We start from the raw sequence: 20,556 nt of genomic DNA on the forward strand, positions 1-20,556 counted from the left end.
ATGTCATCAGACGACCCGGATCTGAAGCAAAGGTCTAATCAAAACATCCCTGCTCCCACCTCATAAATGACCTAAATCTAATATGTACTGAGTAAATAATACCGAAATAAAAGTATGTATTTTTCAATTTTCCTGGATGGAATTGCAGGCATCTCTTTTTTTTTTCCTCGCACACTTTACACACAAACTCCTAGTTTTAGCTCGGGGGTTAGCAGTGGAGAAAACACCCCCGTCGCCACCGCCACAAACACACGCCCTCTTTTGGAGCCATAAAACCTTTCAACCCCGCTTCACTTCTGACTCTCCGCGACCATCCACCCAGCGTGGAGGCCACCGGCTCAGCTGAGCCTCGCTCCAAGAAACTAAAATTAGCCGAGCGGCTAGGCAGTCGCTCCCCTCACATGGGGATCCTAACCAGAGCCCTCCGACCATGAGAGAGCGGAACGGGGTCCGGCCGGGAGGTTGGCCGCCTTTGTGGTGATGGCAAAGTCATGTGGAGGCCGTTTTACTGAGAGAGAGAAAAAAGAAATCCCATACGTCCAGGGCAATGCTGTCAGTTGGGTAAACATACAGCCCGACAAGACCTAAAACAGTTGGTTGTGGTGCGTGTGGAGGTTCTGCAGTTAAAAATGCACTTATTTCTGCTCTTTCAGCTCACGTGGTTAAACAAACGCAGTCGACCACATATACATGAAAACACTTAAGTACAGTTCGTGTTATGTAAACTGCAGGAATTTATAAAACCGGGTCCAGTCACTGTAACGTACATGATTTCTCTACTTGCTGCATGTTTCTCATACAACTTTATTTTGGTAAAATCAGGAGAAGGGGAGGAGATCTAACTGATGTTTAGCGAGAAAACAAAATCCAATTTCAGCGACTAAGATATTTCAACCTACTGAAGTAAAACTACAATACATGTGATCTCTGCGGTTCACTCATAATCATGCACCCAGGATTTAAAATACCAAACCTTGAGACCTTGAGTCATAATAAATATTCATGTGTAATTGTGAGTACAACACTATTTAAAATGTCACACTTATTATTCTGTAATGATTAATCTGTACCTTAAAGCAAGGAGCGCTCATCCTGCTCTTTTTGAGGATACCATATAAAGATTCTGCTCAGAGACATAGGTGTGTTTCTGCTTTACGGTGAATTTAATAAGTGTTCATGGTTATTATAATCATCATCGTCATCATCATCATCTGTACCTCTCCAGTATCGTAGATCCACACTCGTCCCTCGGAGTCGCCCACAGCCACCTCCTTCCCTCCTGAGGCCCAGCGGACCCTGTTGAGGGCCGACGCGCCTTCAATGGTCACGCTAGCTGTTGGGACCTGGTTCAACAAACAACAAAATATCTCAATCAAAACATGTCTTGGACAAAACTGCACAATATACATGAAACGTATTGGAAACTGGGAAGTTTGTAAGAAACTGCAATGTACCTTAATCACTTTTACCGCTGCCTCAGATTGATTTACAGACGATCAACATGGAGTAAGTGATCGTGAGAAATGTACATCGATTTTTTTTATATATTATGTGCTTAAATTATCTCAATTTAGTGGGGGCCTTAAATACTGTGATATTTAAATATCAACATTACGTATTGAGTGGTCATTTCATTTTATAAGTAAATTCTTTCTTCACTTTCATAAGCTGCATCACACTGTGTAACATCACTTTTAAAAATAAGTGTCAACACTGTGTGAATCTTTCTGAAGAACCGTTATGAAATCCATCAAAGCGATGTCCGCTCCAGTCTGCCTCCTGCAGGCCGCCACTGTGCCGGCTGTAGATTTCTCTTCTTGTTTACAGCTGCTAATCCAGTTTGTTTGGTATTTTAGATTTTATTTATGATCTCTGCCGTTTGCCAAGAGTGAACGAGTGAATTTGTGGGTTAGTTTCAAAACAGTTGCATCTAAAAACAACAACCTCCCCCAAGCAAAATGCACTGAAAAAAAACAAAAAAAAACGACACTTTCATGTCCCAGTCCCAGTGACTTTTTACTTAAGGACCTAAATGTTGTTTTAACTATTCTCCTTTAAGTTTGTTGGAAAACGATTCTATTGCAGTTTAACTGACAGAACAAATTTACGACCTAAAAAGGGGCAGAAGTCAAACAAACATGGCCGTCAAATTCACAACTTCTCCTTCAACGCGCGACTATATTTACTGTATGGAACATAATAACTGGCTTGGTGTTTGCTGTTGTGGCCGAGCCCGGTGCTCTGCTCAGTAAACAGCGGCGCTCGTGTTGCACCTTGAAAAACCTAAAACCATCTGCAGCGTTTCCATAAACTGTTCCTGACATGTGGCAGGCGAGTCTGACACATGTCACCAGTGGAGACAGAGGCCCTGGCATCAGCTCGCCTCACACGCCGAGCTCCTGCGTATTTAAAGCAGCGCTAACCACAGACTGGCTGCCATTAGTCTGCTAGCTTCCACTGCTCCGCTCCAATGGATCCCTACTGTATGTGTATTGGCTGTGCGTGTGTGTGTGTGTGTGTGTGTTATCGTGAGTGTGTGTTGGTGGAAATGAGAACCAGGCGCGCCGCACTGCTCCGTTAATGTCATTACGACTGTGTGTTTTTAATATGATGTCAACAATGGACGTCTGTTGCTATTAGACTGCCTGTGTGTGACTGGATGTGTGTTTATGTTTATGTGTGTGCGTGTGTGTTTGGTACATCCGTTTGTGTGCGCGCGTGTGTGTGTCTGAGCAAATGTTTCTCATAAAGCGCATTGTTAGCCGAGTTAGGCCGTGGATAATGAACTCTTCCTCTGTCAGTGAAAAGGCCGCTGTTGAGGGAACCATGGGAAAATTGCCATCTGTGGCGCAGAGGGACGACACAGCGCTGGTGATGGGATCAGCGACTGAGCGCGATGGGGTTAAAACAAGAAGAAAAAGAGATTAGATGAGACAATGGAAGTGATTTCACCCTCAAAATCTCCGCTGATCAATTTGTGTACAGTGCCAAGGGGGCTCGCGGGAGCATGAGACGAGCGAGAGCAAAAGAGCATCTGTGAGAGAGGGAGGAGAACGTGTGTAGACATGCAGACGTGTATCAGGGCTGAAGGCACCTTTGGATGTTGTCTCCATGGAAACCAAGAGCGGAGGGGGATGGAGGATGCTTTTATCCCTACTTTTACCTGAGTGATCAAAGGTCCGGAACCTCCTTCTCCTCCTCGAGAGTTGGAGTAAAGTGTCGTTCACAGACTCACGGCTGAATCTTCACTGTAATGCAACTTTTCCTCTTAAAGGAACAGTTCAACATTTTGAGATGTTCATTATATCTGCTCTCTTGCTGAGAGGCGAGACACGACTGAGTCCACATTCATGTTCGCGTGGTTACATGTGAGGCCGCTTAGCTTAGCTTAGCATAAAGACTGGAAATAAGGGGGAAAACTAGCGAGATATGTCTAATGTTCTATAATTAACACAATCGTGTTCCTGTTTGTTAAAATAAAAATAAAATATGAGACAGAAACTTTTGTTTTCACTCCATTTAGATCAGAGAAATAAGTTTCAAGACTCAATTCAAGTTTTTGATCTACTCATCTATCATTGGCCCTTGAAGTGTTTTCCCCAAATATGAAGCTAATGCTTAAAATCAATACACGACATAAGGAGACAAGATTTCTAGAAGTTCAAAGACTTAAACCTGTCTAATAGTGGACAGCGTGAATCTGTGTTTGCTTGAATGAATCAGTCCTCACAAAATAGGTTTTATTTATTTTGAATAAAATCAGTCACCCGTTTCCTTTCTGTTTGTTGGTTTGTATGTTTCACACAGTTTATGCAAACACTAAAGGACAGATTTATACAAAACTTAGTGGAGGAATGCAGTATGGGTCAGTAGAAAACCCATTCATTTACATTTTTTAAATATTGTTAGACAGGGTGGCTACATGGTCTATGTATTTGATCTCAGATAAAGTGGCCTTCTCCGAGTGTTGATGTGTTTATTTACTATTTAACATCCTCCACACGAACTGAAGAAGACGATGATCTGTTATTTACTGGCCATAAAGACTCTCATCTTAAAATAAATGTTGCCCCACAGCTCTGAGGTTCTCAACCTCTGTCCTGAACTTTCTCCTTTGATTATATCCATCTCCAGCCCGGGACTGCGGGCTTGGGCTCGTGGTCTCCTGCACATCTGTGTTCTTCACTGATGGGACACAGTGAGGGAGGATGACGGGACAGGGGGGGGAGGTGGGGTCCTGAGGTTGCCTGAACGTTGGACAGAGGTTGCAGGAATGTTCGCAGGATTGGCTGGGAGCCGGGATGAGGAGATGTCACAGAGCGTGATTTAAAGCCAGGTCTGTGGGAAACGCCCACAGGGGAATCTTGAATATCGTGTGTGTGTGTGTGTAGGAAGGGATGTGGAAGGGTTGGCGGCGGCGGGTGGGGCTAATGGGAGGGGGTTTGGTTGTGCGGTTCGGGGCTGAGGCCAATGAACAGGCCCTGAGGACACCAAACACACACACACACAAACATCAACTCACAAAAACAAATACTCATAATCACCAATATCCAACCACAGGTACACACACACACACACACACACACACACACACACACCTACACCTACACCTACCTCAGTGTCATTGTTGAGGTTCCACAGGTCCAAGCGACCCATGCCATCCACGGCGGCGAAGAGGGCGGGGTGCACAGGTGACCACATGACATCATACACGTAGTCTGCGTTGTCCTCAAACGAGTACAGGGGCTTGTTTTGCTGAAACAGAGGAAAAAGAAGTGATAATCTGTGCAAGATAACAAGCAGTGGAGAGAAAAATAGAGAGAATTGAGGATTACAGTAGGTGACACACTAGAAAGAAAAGAAAGACAGAGCGAGAGAGAGAGAGAAGGCGAGAGAAGGAAGGAATGGAGCGAGGGAGTGAGCGAGCTTCAGACAGAGTGGCGCTGCCTCAGCCTTGGGGCCTGTCTGGGTGCAGAGCCTAATTAAAAAGCCTCGCACATTCACACAGCGCCATAAAACCGCTGGGAGAGATGAAAGGGAGGGCCCCTCCACAAGGTGTACTGTAACCTCAACACAACAGCTGTCTGAGAGAGGGAGGGAGAGAGAGAGAGAGAGAGGGAGGGATGGGAAGAGATGGGAAACGGGAGGAAAAGGAGGGGTGGACAATGGACACGGAGGAAGGGGCTCTGTGTGTGTGTGTGTACGTGTGTGTGTGTGTGTGTGTGTGTGTGTGCATGTGTATGGCCTGACCAACACTGCATTTTTTTTGGAAAATACCAATAAACGTTTTTTTAAAGATTAAGAAAATACACTTGTCATTGATCTCTGGGCTAAAACTTTGTATTCCTCATTGGCAAAAGAAACACTAATATTGCTGCGTGATAAAATGATATTGGTCGATAATATTAATGCGTGTGTATGTATGTGTGTGTGTGTGTGTGTGTGTGTGTGTGTGTGTGTGTGTGTGTGTGTGTGTGTGTGTGTGTGCATCCCCATCCCTCAGACTGGCTGTTCCACAGGCTCACTAACTGCATTCCTGACAGGTAGAGAGGGAGGGGTGGAGGACAGGAGACAGGTTGGCTGGAAAAGCAAATGAAGGAATGTTGTCTCTCTCTCTCTCTCTCTGTCTTTTTTTCCTCCTTCACCTTTGCTCTCTCGCTCCGCAGTTGTTCTGAGGGTCTGAGAGACCTGCAGATAGGTAGTGCTACACACGCACACACACACACACACACACACACACACACACACACACACACACACACACACACACACACACACACACACACACAAACACACACAAAAAGAGCCGAGCCAATTTCAAGCCTCGATTCAACCTGTTTTCCAGCTGACGAGGTGACACCAGAGGTCATTTCTCCGCCCAAATGTCTCTGCATTCGATCAGCTGAGTGATCTCTGTTTACCCCCCCCCCCCAACACACACACACACACACACACTTCACTCTCCCCTTGTTTTAGTCCCATTTCAGTTTGACTCCGCTCCTCTGCCTCCACAGTGTTTCACGTCAACTTGTTATCCCTTAAACAGCCTTTTATTTTGATAGTCTAACTTCATTCTGTGTGTCGTTTCGAGGTAAAGATGTGAAATGCGTCAGTGCTTGGTTTTAAGTCAAATAATAGATAACGTAGGAGTTTAGATAAGATGAATAACCTCCTCTTCCTTTCCACCGACTGCTCAAAATGTAAACTACTGTTTTACTGTCATCTGTCCATAATCTACCGTTCTTAAATGACGTGATTTAGGTAAATAATCCGCAGCAACAAGTCTTAAAGTTAATCTCAAAATGAAGGAGTTTAATCCTTGTGGCGCCGCGTGTGAAGAAACTGCTTGTAATTATCTTCCCTGTGCTGAGAAGCCGGCGATTTTCTGGCTCGTTTGAACTGGAAAAACCATCGCTGATGCACAGGAAACTGGTCGTCACCATCAGAGTAGGATGGTGACAACATGACGTTTGATTGGTCCGCCACGTCTCAAGGTCGGTTAAGTGTTCAGCCTCAGGATATTGATGCAAAGAAATTTATATTACAAACCATAAAATAAATAAATTACAATCCAGCACTGGGTTGATGCACAGTTACTTCAATACTGTACTTTGGTACATTCTTCATGTATCTGTACTTAATTCGATTTTCAGGTACTTTACACGTATATCAGCAAATATATGAACATCTACTCCACTACATTTTTACAAATGTAATCAATAACAAGAAGGGAATTGATCCACTGATCCAATCAGAGCGGGCAGGAAACATTAGACATAACAGAGTCTGTGCTATTCTTATATTAAATTAAGCAGTAAGCACAGTTAATAATGTACTGCATTAGAAAATAGGCAATACTTGGTGAATACTTTTACTTTTAACACTGTAAGTACATTTAAAAGCAAACACTTTTACTCAAGTAGAAAAGTGTATTTGTCCTTTTACTTAATTAAAAGGTTTCAAATCCAGTGCAACAATCTTTTAACACATACGTTTTTGCTCTCTCTAAATTCCAAACGTTGCAGAGGTTGTGAGCGTGAAAGAAAATCTCTCATCACTCCTTTTTCCAGAAGGTTCCAAACCAGCTCTCGTGTGCAGGAGCAGCAGGAGCAGCAGGAGTGGAACCATCTCAGCTGCATGTGCGTCACAGACACGTAGCAGATTGAATAACCACACACTGTGAGGACTGAGACGTTCTCCTAGAATTAGAATTTGTGATAAAAACGTTTCTGAAGCTGTGACTTACAAACACACCTCTTTCCCAAAAGGATCTACACACGCTCGTCTGAAACGATTATCCACGCTCATAAACAATCACCTGAACCGACAGCCATTCAATTAACTCAAGTGCGGAATGATTATGCTCCGTCCAATCACTACGTAGACGCTGGTTTTGAGGGTCAAGAGAGCGAGACGGTTCGAGTTCTGCACAATTACGAGCCCCCACTCCCGGCTGTCAGGACGTCTTCACACTCTGGCTGACTCCGAATGTTTTTACTAACCACAGTATTTGCACCGCTGAGTGTAAAAACATCAGCGGACTTCTGTGCGACGTCCTTTTTGAACTGCGGGGGCAGACGTTTGTGTGTGAATCCACAGCGAGCACGTGTGTGTGTGTGTGTGTTACAGCAGTTTGGGATCGTGTGATTGGTGGGTTGAAGGCAAACCTCGAGGGAATCTTAGGTAAGCAACGGCAGCTTGCTCAAGGTGTACGTGAGGCGTGTGCGGTGTGTCTGTGTTTACACACACACACGCACATACTGTACACACACGCAGGTATTCCGCCCGGCCACATACAAACATGGGTTACGTGGGATAAGAGACAGACACATTCCTGCGGTGCCCCTCAAAGGAAAGGGAATTCCCAGATCCTGAATAATAACACGCTCCTCTAATGAAAATCCACAGAAATGTTTTAATATGTGTCACGGGACCCTTCGCACGTGACTTATGGAGCAACTGCATGCAGAGCAAAGGCAGAAAATTCATCTCTGCTGCCTGTCACAGCCAAGTATGAAAACTGTGCAGTGTCCAGTGGCAGCTTCTCTCTCACCACTGGTCCACTTGGCCACTAGATCAGAGCATTACTGCCACCTTGTTTATTTCCACGAGTCCGGCAGCCAGAGAGTGAAAATTACTCTTTATTTTCCCGCAATTTCATCATTTAATAATCACAACAAGCCTGAATTTCAACACTGAGGGTTAAAAAGACACCCGAATCTTTCTCTTACATTGTAAGACATTAGTTACATTTTTACATCATGAAACTATTTATATTGTTGTTGTTTTGTTGTTGTTGATTTCTGTCTTTCTTGAATAGTGTGGCTGTCCACAAATTTGGCAGGGATGGGAACAACAAATCAAACGCACCCTTCCAGGCACTCGACAAGTAAGTAAATGACAATTCAAACAACAATAGTCCTGATTTCTCTACATCCTTTCTCCTTCATTCATCAATCTCTAGTTCTCTGCTTTATTAACACAATCATGTTTTTAACTCTGTTCATGACTTGAATGGAACAACCTCTAATGATCCTTATCCTAATTTTTCTCTTCTCTTTCACTCACTGACTGGAACAGTGACTGTTAGGTTTGTGTTGCCACTAAAATGCAGCCAAATTGAAATTAATTTCATCTGTTTAAAAGAATAAATGTCCTGAGTGGACGAGGTCAAACCAAACCAGTGAGAGGAGTAAGACCCACTCAGTGTTCACTCATGTCAGATTTATTCTTTTGAAGTGACAATGACAATTATTTCTACATTTAATGTGAAGACAAAATTAACTATGTTGGTCATTTCTATCTTGAGGTCAACCTCAGAGGAAAACCTTCCTCCAATGTCACAAAGACATCCAGTCTACGTATTGACAGTAATCCTGTTTTTCTACCATCTATAAAACGACAGCATTTTATTAGTGTGTCTTTCTGATGGAAGAGCCTGAGACTAAACTGCCTGACAGGTTAAACTCAGGTTAAAAGAACCAGTGATCCACCACGATGTGGTTTCTGGAGTTCAGCTTGTCAGTGACTCTGTGTCAGAACTGTTTAGTCTGATGCTCTGAGTCAGGGGATTTACAAGATTTCAACACAACAGACACACAATGTGTTGTAACCTCTCTATTTGGTTGTCTGTTATTTAGCGGGATTACGCAAAAACTACTGGACGAACCTAGAAAGAAGAGGTTTGTGTGGATCTGGATCAGAGGGTGAACCCAGGAATTTAGTACATTGAGGAATAAGACTTTTTACGGATAATTCAAGGATCTTGATGACAAAAATCCAGCCTGTTTAGCGGACTGATAATTGTGAGTCTGTGCAATAAGTTGCAATTCCACATAAAAATCTGGATCTAAAGAAACGAAATGTGTTTTCATAAGAGGACTGTTGGTCTTTTGTGGAGTTATGTTCTCTACTAGTTTCCTATTGGATCACTTCATTGCCCCCACGCACACACACGCACACACAAACACAATATCCATATACCCAGTTATAGAACTCACCCACAAAATTTCGACACACAGAGTCACACACGTAGTTAGAGACTGATTTTTAAAAAGTTGCTCACCTGCTGTACTCAGCTTCGTCCCCCTAAGTCCACAATCAACCCCCCACACATCCTCTCTTTCACACACACACACACAAATACACACGCACACACACACACACACACAAATATAATACCTTGGTGCTCCAGAGTTTGACAGTCCAGTCGAATGACGATGTGATGAAGAGGTGGGAGAAGTCCACCGTGCCCACTGCGCTGTGACAGCTGACGCCCGTCACCGGCCCCTGGTGGCCCTCGAACATCTCACAGATACCTGCCTTACTATGGAGGGACGACACGAGTGTAAGACTCACAACTTAATCATTATCCTTATCACAATGAAAGGATTTGTGGGCCACTGGAAAAACACATCTACAGCACATACATTTAGTTTGATTGAGTTAAAATGATTGACTCTTTAAATTAAATACATTTCCCTTAAAACAAGCAAAACATTCTGTCAAGTGAAACCATTTAATCTGAGTCCAAATGTTTCAGTGCAAAGCAAAATCCACACAGTTATAAAATTGCTTTAGAAAAACCTCAACGTGCCTCGGCTGCCTTGATGTTTATTTTTATGTATAACTGTAACTAGATCATGAAAATTAACAAAATGAAATAAAGACTTAAAGCCACAGTAAACACTCACTATAAAAATATATGTGTGACTGTTTGAGTGCACGTGTTCCTGTGTGTGTATGTATGGGTGTGTTGGTGTGTGTGTGTGTGTGCACCAACCTGCCGTGTCTGGATGCAGTGTAAACTGTGCCGTCCTCACTCCCCACTACGTAGTTGTTAACGTCTCCCGTGGGGAAGGCCATGCCTGTCACCGCCACCGGTTTGGATTTATTGTACACCAGTTCCATGGTCTCCTACACACACACGCGCACACACACACACACACACACACACACACACACACACACACACACACACACACATCAACAATTAGAGCAAATACTTGTGGAATTACAGGTATGATTTATCAGTTTTTGAGTCTATCAGGCTTCTATGATAATGACATGAAAAATCACACATTATCTACTCACCACTATGAGGATGGAGAGGCGGGTGAAGTGTTTGAGTACACAAAACAGTTTTTCATAGTTTCACTGGTAAACAGCGTTGCAGCCAAATCCAACACAATTGAAGTAATTGGCAACAACGTCTTCATACGTAAAAAAAAAACAACAGAAAAAAACGGTGTCATTTACACCATGTTTTTTGCTTAAATATCCTCTATGATCCACACGGGGACACGACTTCAGAGGTGGATACCAGAGAACATGTAGGCTAAAAACATGGTGTAAATGACACAGTTTTGAATTTCCGGGCTTCCAGACACTTGGATGACACCACGGGAGAAGTATGGAGGTATTTTGTGTTTTATTTATTTATTTATTTTTTTTTACGTTTGAAGAATCCTTCACCATTGACTTCAATTGATTTGGATTTGGCTGCAACACTGTTTACCCCTGAAACTTCTAAAGTGTTGTGTGGACTCAAACACTTCCCCCACCCCTCCATCGGCATAGGGGTGAGTAGATACTGTGTGAGTGGACTGTGTGTTGAGTTGTGTTGTGTTGTGTGTACCTGCGGCTGCGACAACATGTCCAGACTCCAGGAGCACATCCTGCCGTCCGTGGACACTGTGATCAGGTTGTTGGCATTCTGGGTGCCGACCACGCTTATGCAGTACACCGGGTGCTACACAAACACACGTGAACACACAAACAGATACGCACATTGATGAAACGCTTTCAAACTCCGACCACATTCCTAATTATCAGTTTGATTAGAGGCATAAACATTTCTCCACACATTTGGTTTCTTGCGAAAACAAATATTTTGATGATTCCAGGCTGTCAGGAAAATGAAATTAATTGATAATTTCATATGCTAATATTAAAAGATTAATTTACCTTTAAGCACATGACGTCATTAGTAAACGGACACCTCACATACCACTGTGCAGTCGTCCTTTCAAATGACTGCACGTCTGGGACACGCACCGTTGTCCACATCCACAGGAGTGTGTGAAACCATTATGTCATTACTGAGTAGTAATTGATTTGTGTACTGGGCTGAACAAAGAATCCATTCAGCAATCAGGACCATGTTAGCTGTCTGGACTCACTGAGAGAGGAGAGGACGAGCCCGGGAGCCTCATTACTGTCCACAGACACTTTAAACCTACAGCATGCAGAGTGTGTGTCTGTGTGTGTGTGTGTGTGTGTGTGTGTGTGTGTGTGTGTGTGTGGGAGATCTGTAATTACAAACAGCTACAGATTATAGAATATTTATAGTTTGTTGGTCAGTTATTTTTCAAGGGTCTGGACTAGGGTTGCAAAATTCCGGGAATATTCAAAGTTGGAAACTTTCCATGGGAATTAACGGGAATATACGGGAATATACGGGAATTAACGGGAATAAACTGGAAATGTTGTGGGTAATTTATACTAACTGTATTTACCCCTGTCATATATTGACATAAATATAAACATTTTGTTTTATCATAGGCTGATTTGAGCCCTGAGGAAACTTTGGGCACTTGACTATATGCTTCTGCATCGTTGTGTCATTCTTAACATAGGTCTTTGCACAGTATTTGCAAATGTACACAGCCTTTCCTTCTACATTGGCTGGGGTGAAATGTCTCCACACATGAGATAGTGCACGTGGCATTGTTCTGTAGAATAAGATGAGAAAAAAGTTTGTAAAAAGACACTAATGCAATGCCAGAGATATAAACAGTTAGCCAACCAATTGGAATAATCTGTAAACATATTTTACAAATGATGGATAAATGAATGGAAATAGGCTAGATGAACAGATGAACAATCCTTAATCAGCATGCTAATATATTTTCCCCAGTAATATCATTGAAACTTACCTGACTAGTCCTGCACACTACAGCAGGCCTCAATAGCCCTGCTGTAGAGTGAAGCATGCTGGGAGTTATCTGTGCATGTGATGGAAGAATGCACAGTGGAAGGTTTTGAAACTCAACATGCAGCATGTGCTGCATTCCATACATCTTTAAAATAGAGTTTTGAATGATGTTTTTATTGCTCAGCGCTTAATTTTTGCTTTGAAACTTTCCGCCCCTTTTCAACCCTAGTCTGGACTGAGCTGTTCATTTGAAGTATGACTACTCCCGTGAACCTTGTGTGTGTATGTGTGTATGTGTGTGTGTGTGTGTGTGTGTGTGTGTGTGTGTGTGTGTGCGTGTATGTGGTTGTGTCCATTGTAATAACATTGAGTCTCAAAGCTGCAGAGTTCATTCATGAAAATATTTTATCATGAAAACTTGTTGCTTACTCTAATTCTGATTTATCTAATACAGTAAACGTTTTGTATTCATTATTCAGGATACATATCCGTAAAACCTTCTTAAATTAAAAGCCCCTAAAATACATTTTCTTTATCAGCTTCTTTTAATGAGAAAAGCTTGGGTCCAATATAAACACTATATATAGTTGTGGTGTTTTGGGCAAAGTTGTGGTTCATTCAAAAGAGACACATTAACATGAGCTTACACACAAACACACACGATTACCAATCTTTTTTGAATATAAATCTCTTAATACCTACCACCTACCAACCGTACCGTGGGACATCTTTTCCCCGAGTCATGAATATCTAATCACATTGTTAAAATCAATCCGTAACCAAGGTGTCAGGAGCTTTAACTCTCCTTAGTCGTGTTGCTACAAAATCACTTTTAATGCAAATGATTAGAGCACACTAGGGAGTTATTTTTCTTAAAGGTCAGAGCTTAGCATTTCAAATCAGCTGCAACTTGAGCAGCAACTTACAATTAATTTTAATAGTTGTAAATTAATTAATTAGCCAATAAAATGGCAGAAAATATTTTCCACTACCGGAAATACAATTTCCGCATTTTCATGGTTTTAAACTGCTCTTTTTGTCGGAGAAACACTGAAAGATGTGGAGTTCATATTGATAAAAACAGAGACAAGCAGATCATCTTCCAGTTCGGAGCTAAAAGAGGAAAAAGTTCAGATATTTCTGCTCGACAAACAAACGTTGAATAGATATTCAAACTTTTCTGAAGATTCACTTTTACTTGTTTCAGAAGAAAAAGGAACATGCAGGCTGTAGACATAGACTTAGTATTAAATAACTTTAATGCCCACGTCTATGAATGTATAGTATTAGTCAACAAAACCAATATTGTATATCAAAATATAATATGTGTTATATAATAATGCTTTACGTTGTTACTTCCATCAGGTTGTGTTTTGCCCCGGTAGTTTTTTTAGTTTGTTTGTTTGGATTACGCAAAATCTAATCAATTATTTTCCACGAAATTGTGGATCCATACGAAGGGGCGATTCCAGGATCTTTTTTTTTTACTTTCTTTTGCATTGCAAGTTTATTCTTGACATTTTCCAATATTCACCAATTGTTGAGCCAGTTATTTATGGCTCTTGATGAAAAGTCGTACAGGGAGCCAGCCTTACTGTATGTGCAGCAGCAGACAGGGGAGTCCTCTGCACGGGCGTCCGGCGGTGACTGCGGTTGTCCCACAGCACAATCTGCCCCGAGTACGTCCCCCCCACCACCAGGTTGGGATGAAACCTGGCGAAGCCCACAGACACCACTGGAGACTGAGGAAGAGAGAGGAAGAGAGAGGGGGAGAGGATGAGCGATCCACTGAATGTTACTGTGGTGTGAGGTGATTTTATTGGAAAGTTTAAGGGAAAAAAACTTTTTATCGGGAACTGACAGGAGGAGGAAGATGGTGAGTAGAGGAATAGTTTGCTCAGATAAGACGTCAAGATAAAACAGGAGACGGTGAGAAAAGAGCAAAGAACTACAGTACATGAAGCGAGGACGGTAATGCTAGACGGAGCGTGAGCGCGAACGGGGGATCAAGGCGTCGTGATGGGTGGCAGACATGGGGGGAGATAGACGGAGAGAAGGGGATGATGAGGTTGGCTACGGAGAGGGTCCGCCGAGGAGAGGGGAGAGGGCTGATGCCGGGGCGGAGACCAGACAAAGAGGGGAATTGTAGTCTTCTTTCCCGCAGCCGTTTCACATTACAGCATCAAAACCCCAGCAGCCACTGGAGCGCTCACTGTAGCCTCCATCATGACAAGCGCACCCTTGAACTCCCTCCCTCCCCAGTGACCGTGTTTATTGAGTTTTGGTTCCTCTCCGCTGCTTGTCCCATATGGGCTCCTGTGTGCATCGGCTCGCCTCTCGTGACCCAGAGCCGGCGGAGCATCAGCGCTGGGGAGTTATGAGAAAAGGTTTCAGCTACGTGCAGCGAACAGGAGGGCGAGTGGAGTTGTGCATTGACATATTTACCCCTCCCTCCATGCATCCATCTGGTAAAGCAGCATATTAAGTTAATTTACAGGCTCGACGGGGCCAAGAGAGCAGTCAACAAGAAGCTCCGAGACACAAATCACTATTACAAACAGTAAAACTAGAACAACATGCAGGGAGGATTTCGCAAAAAGAACGGTTGCCTAATGTGCTCGTAGATTTTGTTGACAGGTTTAGTGTTCCTGTAAACGATATGTCACACATTGTGTTGTTATGACAACAGCTCTGAGACAGTGTCTGGAGACAATCTTGTCATTTATTAACTGAATGAATCAGTGCATTAACAAGGCGATGATGACGTTAGATTTATTTCAGATGTTGTAAAGCTTAATGATGCTAACAGTTGTAATGGGTTGTTAAATAGATAATCACGCTACAGTGAACATGAATTTCAGAATTCAATTAGAACTGGGAACATATTAATATTTGATTCATCTCTATAGAGAGATTCTACATGTGAACATACAGAATCTGAAGGTGAGGGACAAGATATGAGCGGGCTTTGGTTGCCTGCAGGTGTGGAGAGCAAAAGAGCTGGAGCACAGCACAAGTATCGAGAAGTATTTGTCTGATGTGATAAATAGAATCTAGTCAGACTGTTGACAGCGTACAGCGAACAGAAGATGGAATCTCCCGTCTTCACTGGCAGCCCCAAAATATTGGCCGTTGCCCCCAGAGGCTCATTCTTCTTGAGATGATTCCTGATGGGATGCTAGATAGACCTTTGATAAACTCAATCAATAATTGTGACCAAATGTAGATCAACATCACGGATTTTAGAATCAACTTTAAATTCATCAAAACATTTTTATCTGCCTCCTTAAGCCCTGCTCTAACTTCATATTTCTACTTAATCCTCATCAACATTCTCTGTTTCAGTTCAGATAGGATCATTACTTTATTTTGAGAATGTGAAATGTCACAATAACAGCGGATGGAATACTTTAAATCAGCTTTTATTTCTTTCATCATATTCACAGTGGGTCAGAAGTTTCCTTACAATTTGTTGCCAGCAGTGACATTGAGGATGGTGTTGTTTTCACCTTGTTGGTGTGTGTGTGTGTGTGTGCATGTGTGTGTGTGTGTGTGTGTGTGTGTGTGTGTGTGTGTGTGTGTGTGTGTATGAGAGCCCGTTTGTGTGTCATCAAGGTAAATGTGATGGTTAGCATGAACTGCCACTGAGGTGTTTTTGCCAGGTGTTTATCCGTCTGTCTGTGGACAGATGTTGTCAAAGTGAATGAAAGCCAAGTTTTTAAGATGAGTGTAGCCTGACTCATGAGTAATAAAGTATTAACAGCTACTGAGTACTCCTAGCGTGCACCAGTCCTTCCTGCAGCAAAGCACGTCGTCAACACAAATTTCTCCCATGGATAAAACACAATAGTAGAGTTCCACAATTCAACGTTTTTCTGTGGTCCAGGCAGATTTCTATTGATTTACCTGCGTTGTCAAGCAAAGAGGCTGAGGGAAGACGGTTGAAAGGTTCACCTCTAATAGAGTGAAATGATAAAAATTATTTACTTTTGACAGGAACTGAGTTATTTCTTATTTCAGAAGTTATTCACTTAAAGGTCAAACCAACTCTTGTGTTGAATTTAACGACATTAACAACATCCCTTGGTAACCTTTTCAGTCCAGCGTCTCATAATGTCAAAGTTGTTCAGATATACATTACAAACTTCTAAAAGTAAATCAACAAATCAAGTCATTGGGACTAGGGAGACAAACAAACTGTGGAAAGGAGGCATCATCATTTCAAAAATAACTGTTCACTCAACATTTGTCACGGCTCTCAGTGGTTAGATATGAAGATCTGATGGAGACTGAGAGAATCTGAAAATCTACCACAGTAAAACATTTGTCTTATTTTTCATTTCTTTTTTCACTTCTCTCCCTCCCTCTCTCCCTCCCTCTCCCTCCATCCCCACCACCACACCATGTGGGAAGCAGCCAACTCCAAACCCCAGTTCATTTTGAAAGGAGACTGGAAAACAAACCAGAGGGAAAGAAAACACTGCACTCTCTCTCTCTCTCTTTCTTTTTTTCTTTTTTGTGTTTCTCCTGAGGAGTCACGTCTTCCAGACGACAGAGTCGCTTCAAATGTCAAGACTCAAAATAAACTGAACTCTGGGGGTAAAAATAAAGTCGCTCGACGGCCACAGGGGAGGCACTCTCCGAAATGTTTATTTACACTGTCAGATAAAAAGGGATCAAGCCTTTTGGGCTTAATAGCATGTGTTAGTGCACAAGATCTGATGGACTCACCAGGAATTTCTACAATTGTTGGATCTATAGTCCGGGGTATTCTATATGGAATATGTATTTTAAATTCACTTTAAGTGTATTCAAATAATCTATGAAGCTCACACAACTGTAACTGTGTGAAAGGACATAAATATAAACTATCCTGACCTATTGATTTAGGGACTAGTCCAAGAAGTACTGAAAGACAATTAAACTTCACACACTCAAATCCATGTGGTCCACTCTGCAGTGAACCTGATGACTTTGAAAATCTACGAATTTTGGGACGATCTTTGCCCTCTGTGGTCGTCTGACAGGCTCCTGTCTGAGGTCGGTTCCCCCAGACTCCATCAGTGGGCTAATAAAACCCAAGTCTTGCCCTCCCTGTCATCCAAGTTCACAAAAACCCACATGAACAGAAGTACTAACTAGGTACAGCTCACCACTGAGACCATCTATCAGTCGTCAGAAAGCAGAGACACTAAACCTGGAGGACACTGGACTCAGGAAAGCAGAGAAGAAATAATAAAAGTAAACATCCTGTCACATACACACTTACACACTTATGACAAGCAGTTTGTGTTCCAGTGTTGTTTGTGAATCAGATTTTTCCAAACAGACTAAATAGATCTAGCCAGGAGCCGGCACGTGAAAAGTTATTTTGAAAGAGCTAATAAAGGCGGATCTGTTTGCCTGATGTGACAGTAACCATGAGACTATTTCTTTTTTTGAGTTTTAAATATCACAGACTGTTATCTTTAAACTCACAACAGAAACCTGTATCTATACAATCTTATCATGGCTCTGCTTCATCCATTAACACCATCAAAGATTTATAGGAAACATACAAATCCACAACCATGTAAACACAAAAGCAGAAAACATCCCGACTGTTCTCAGCCTAAACATCTCACATATGAAGTAAGCTGAATCAAGAGACCCCTCTATTTGCTCCATATGTTAGTTTAACCCCTGATCTCATCACTGTGCATCTTTAAAGCCCAACTAAACTCCGAGTTCTGTTTTATAAGAAACCCACAGTTTACGCCATCATTCCCTCGTGTACTGTCAGGCTTAGTGAGAGAGCTACTGAAAATTAGCCCAACTTTGTCCCGACCGTGCAGTTGGAGGCGCCTGCCAGCCACGACTTGGACCCAGAATAAAAGCCATTCTCTCTAAATGCCTCTAATCACATGTCAAATCTGCACATATGCTTTGGAGTTAGACCTCTTAAATCCACTGTATGTCATTAGGCGCTGAAATAGGATCAATTTGTCCCGCACCATGAGGAAGTTTATGATTTAAGCTCTGGGGGAACAGTTTGACAGGTTCTCAGTTTAGATGTCATGTAGGAAATTATTGAATGAGTTTAGAGCTGAATTATAGGAAGCCGGGTTATGCTCATGTCTTTCCCTCGACTTTTTATTCATTCGTGTATGAGGCACTGCCATCATTGCCCCAATACAGGCAATTTCAGAGAGTAAACACAATTGTAAAAACCATTGTATTCGTAAGGGATATCATTCAGAATTGAGTGAATAGTTTGAATACACTAACAGATCTTTTACAACGGAAATTAGCAGGTATATGCAGTTTTTTTTACTCCTGGGTAAACCCTCTAAATAAAGAAGATTGACTCCCTTCTCATTGTCAGTAGAAGAGTTTGCCTTTGCTTTTGTTCCCAGTGCGCCATGTTGGACCTCATGAACATGCCAGCACCTAAGAAGCATTTCACCTTGCTTTGCCTGTGTTACATTTTTTTATGATTCAAAGAAAAAAACATACTACATAAACAAAACGCAACATGATGTAGAAAGAGTGCAGCGTCCAGACTGCCAAAATAAACAAGAAATAAGAGTGTTAAATGAATGAATGAAGGAATGATGGATTCACAGAAGGACAGATGGATGAAAGGATGGGTGGATGGACAGATGAGCGGAAGGATTGAAAGATGGATGGATGGAAGTAAGGAAGGATGGATGGACTTCCTAGCCAAGAGTAACATGACTGTATAGTAAATGTGTAACAGCCTGAACAGCTGACAGGCCAGTGGACACTCCACTGGTTCATGGAGCTGGTACAACTCAAATGTTTTGGACAGAGCTACGTAGCTGGTTGTTTGCTGTAGAGCAGCAGACACAGGAGTGGCACAGATCTTCTCATGTAACTCTGTGTATATGAGCGTCTTACAACAGTCTCCTTCCCATAATGTGGAACTTTTCCCTTAAATCAGATGCAGGCACATACGCACCTCCCTCTCCCCTGCAGCCCTCTTCATTTCACATTCATAACCCTGGACATACCAGTCAAACACGCACCACATCTGTCTAAATAACACCTCAACAACTCTCCTGTCGGCGCGACTCCCGCTAGGATTGCATCTCCATATCGGGGCTGACACGCCACTGAGCCCGACTTTTCATTTCCAAAACGCAGAGTGGTTCTGTGCATGGCTCTCATCTCACATGCAGCGCGGGTCAGACACCTGCCAAGTCATCTCCTGCCAGCCCAGACGAAGAGGATGTGGAGGTGATGGGAGGTGGTGGTGTTGGTGGTGGGGGGGGGATGACGGCTCCCGGAAGAAAAAGCGGCGGCGACAGTCACTTTGGTACATGTGCTCCCGGGATGAATTGTGAAAGTTTTGCAGGGGAGACACTTTCGCAGTCAGAACAGTGGGTTTCATTTCTTTCCTCGGGCAAGGTCTGCTGCTGCTGTGTGTGTGTGTGTGTGTGTGTGTGTCTGTGTGTGTGCGTGTGTGTGTGGGAGAAACTCACCCACACAAAGTATCATCTACCGTATCTCACACAGGCTCACAAGGCTAAGTGCTTCTGGCAGCCCTTATTATATTAATGGGAAGTGTTCTGTAGAGGATAATACACACATGGTAGGCCGTGATGAAAGATGGCACCCAGCGAGGGATTAGGGAGATTTGAAGGAATGACAGAGTCCAAGAGAGAGGGGAACACTCCCTCCTTTGTTGCCTCCTCCTCTCTGTCTCTCGTTCTTTTCCTCGGGCAACAAACTGTTGCTCCAGTCGACTCGGAAAGGTATAAAGATGGAGGAGGAGTGCTGTGGTGAGAAGAAAAGGGGGGGAGGCGAGGGAGGCGGGGGGGGGGGCTGATAGGGCACAACTGACAGTATATCGTCCCAAAGTAGATCTATGCTCCATCCCGTCTTCCACCCCCCCTTCGCTCACCGCACACATGTGTTTTCCACTCTCGCCTTATCAGGACCAGATGGATCCCACTGTCTTTCTCTTGCATCCCTTCTCCCTCCTCGGCCTCCCCCCCAACCCCCCGCCCCGGCAACCACCTTTCTCCTCCCTCTCTCCCCCCGGCTTTGCTCGTTTATGACACCCCACAGATTTTGTCACTCTGCGGTTTCTGGCAAGGAGAGAGAAATACCAAGCC

At 43.1% G+C, this 20,556-nt stretch overlaps 1 protein-coding gene across 6 annotated transcripts in view; it reads right to left on the reverse strand.

Moving 5' to 3' along the window:
- Positions 1-20,556, reverse strand: part of LOC133026347 (cytoplasmic dynein 1 intermediate chain 1) — a 56,943-nt gene that overhangs the window by 2,121 nt on the left and 34,266 nt on the right. For 4 of the 6 annotated variants that reach the window (XM_061093233.1, XM_061093232.1, XM_061093231.1 and 1 more), the window contains 6 exons: positions 14,032-14,178; positions 11,138-11,251; positions 10,283-10,416; positions 9,682-9,826; positions 4,615-4,755; positions 1,218-1,343 (listed from right to left, as the gene is read on the reverse strand). In XM_061093233.1, coding sequence (XP_060949216.1) covers positions 1,218-1,343; positions 4,615-4,755; positions 9,682-9,826; positions 10,283-10,416; positions 11,138-11,251; positions 14,032-14,178 — 807 coding nt within the window. Of the gene's footprint in view, positions 1-780; positions 784-1,217; positions 1,344-4,614; positions 4,756-9,681; positions 9,827-10,282; positions 10,417-11,137; positions 11,252-14,031; positions 14,179-20,556 lie in introns of all 6 variants that reach the window. The other 2 variants (XM_061093236.1, XM_061093235.1) reach the window with 1 other exon arrangement.

Source organism: Limanda limanda, chromosome 19 (genome assembly GCF_963576545.1).
Source record: "Limanda limanda chromosome 19, fLimLim1.1, whole genome shotgun sequence".
NCBI lineage: Eukaryota > Metazoa > Chordata > Actinopteri > Pleuronectiformes > Pleuronectidae > Limanda > Limanda limanda.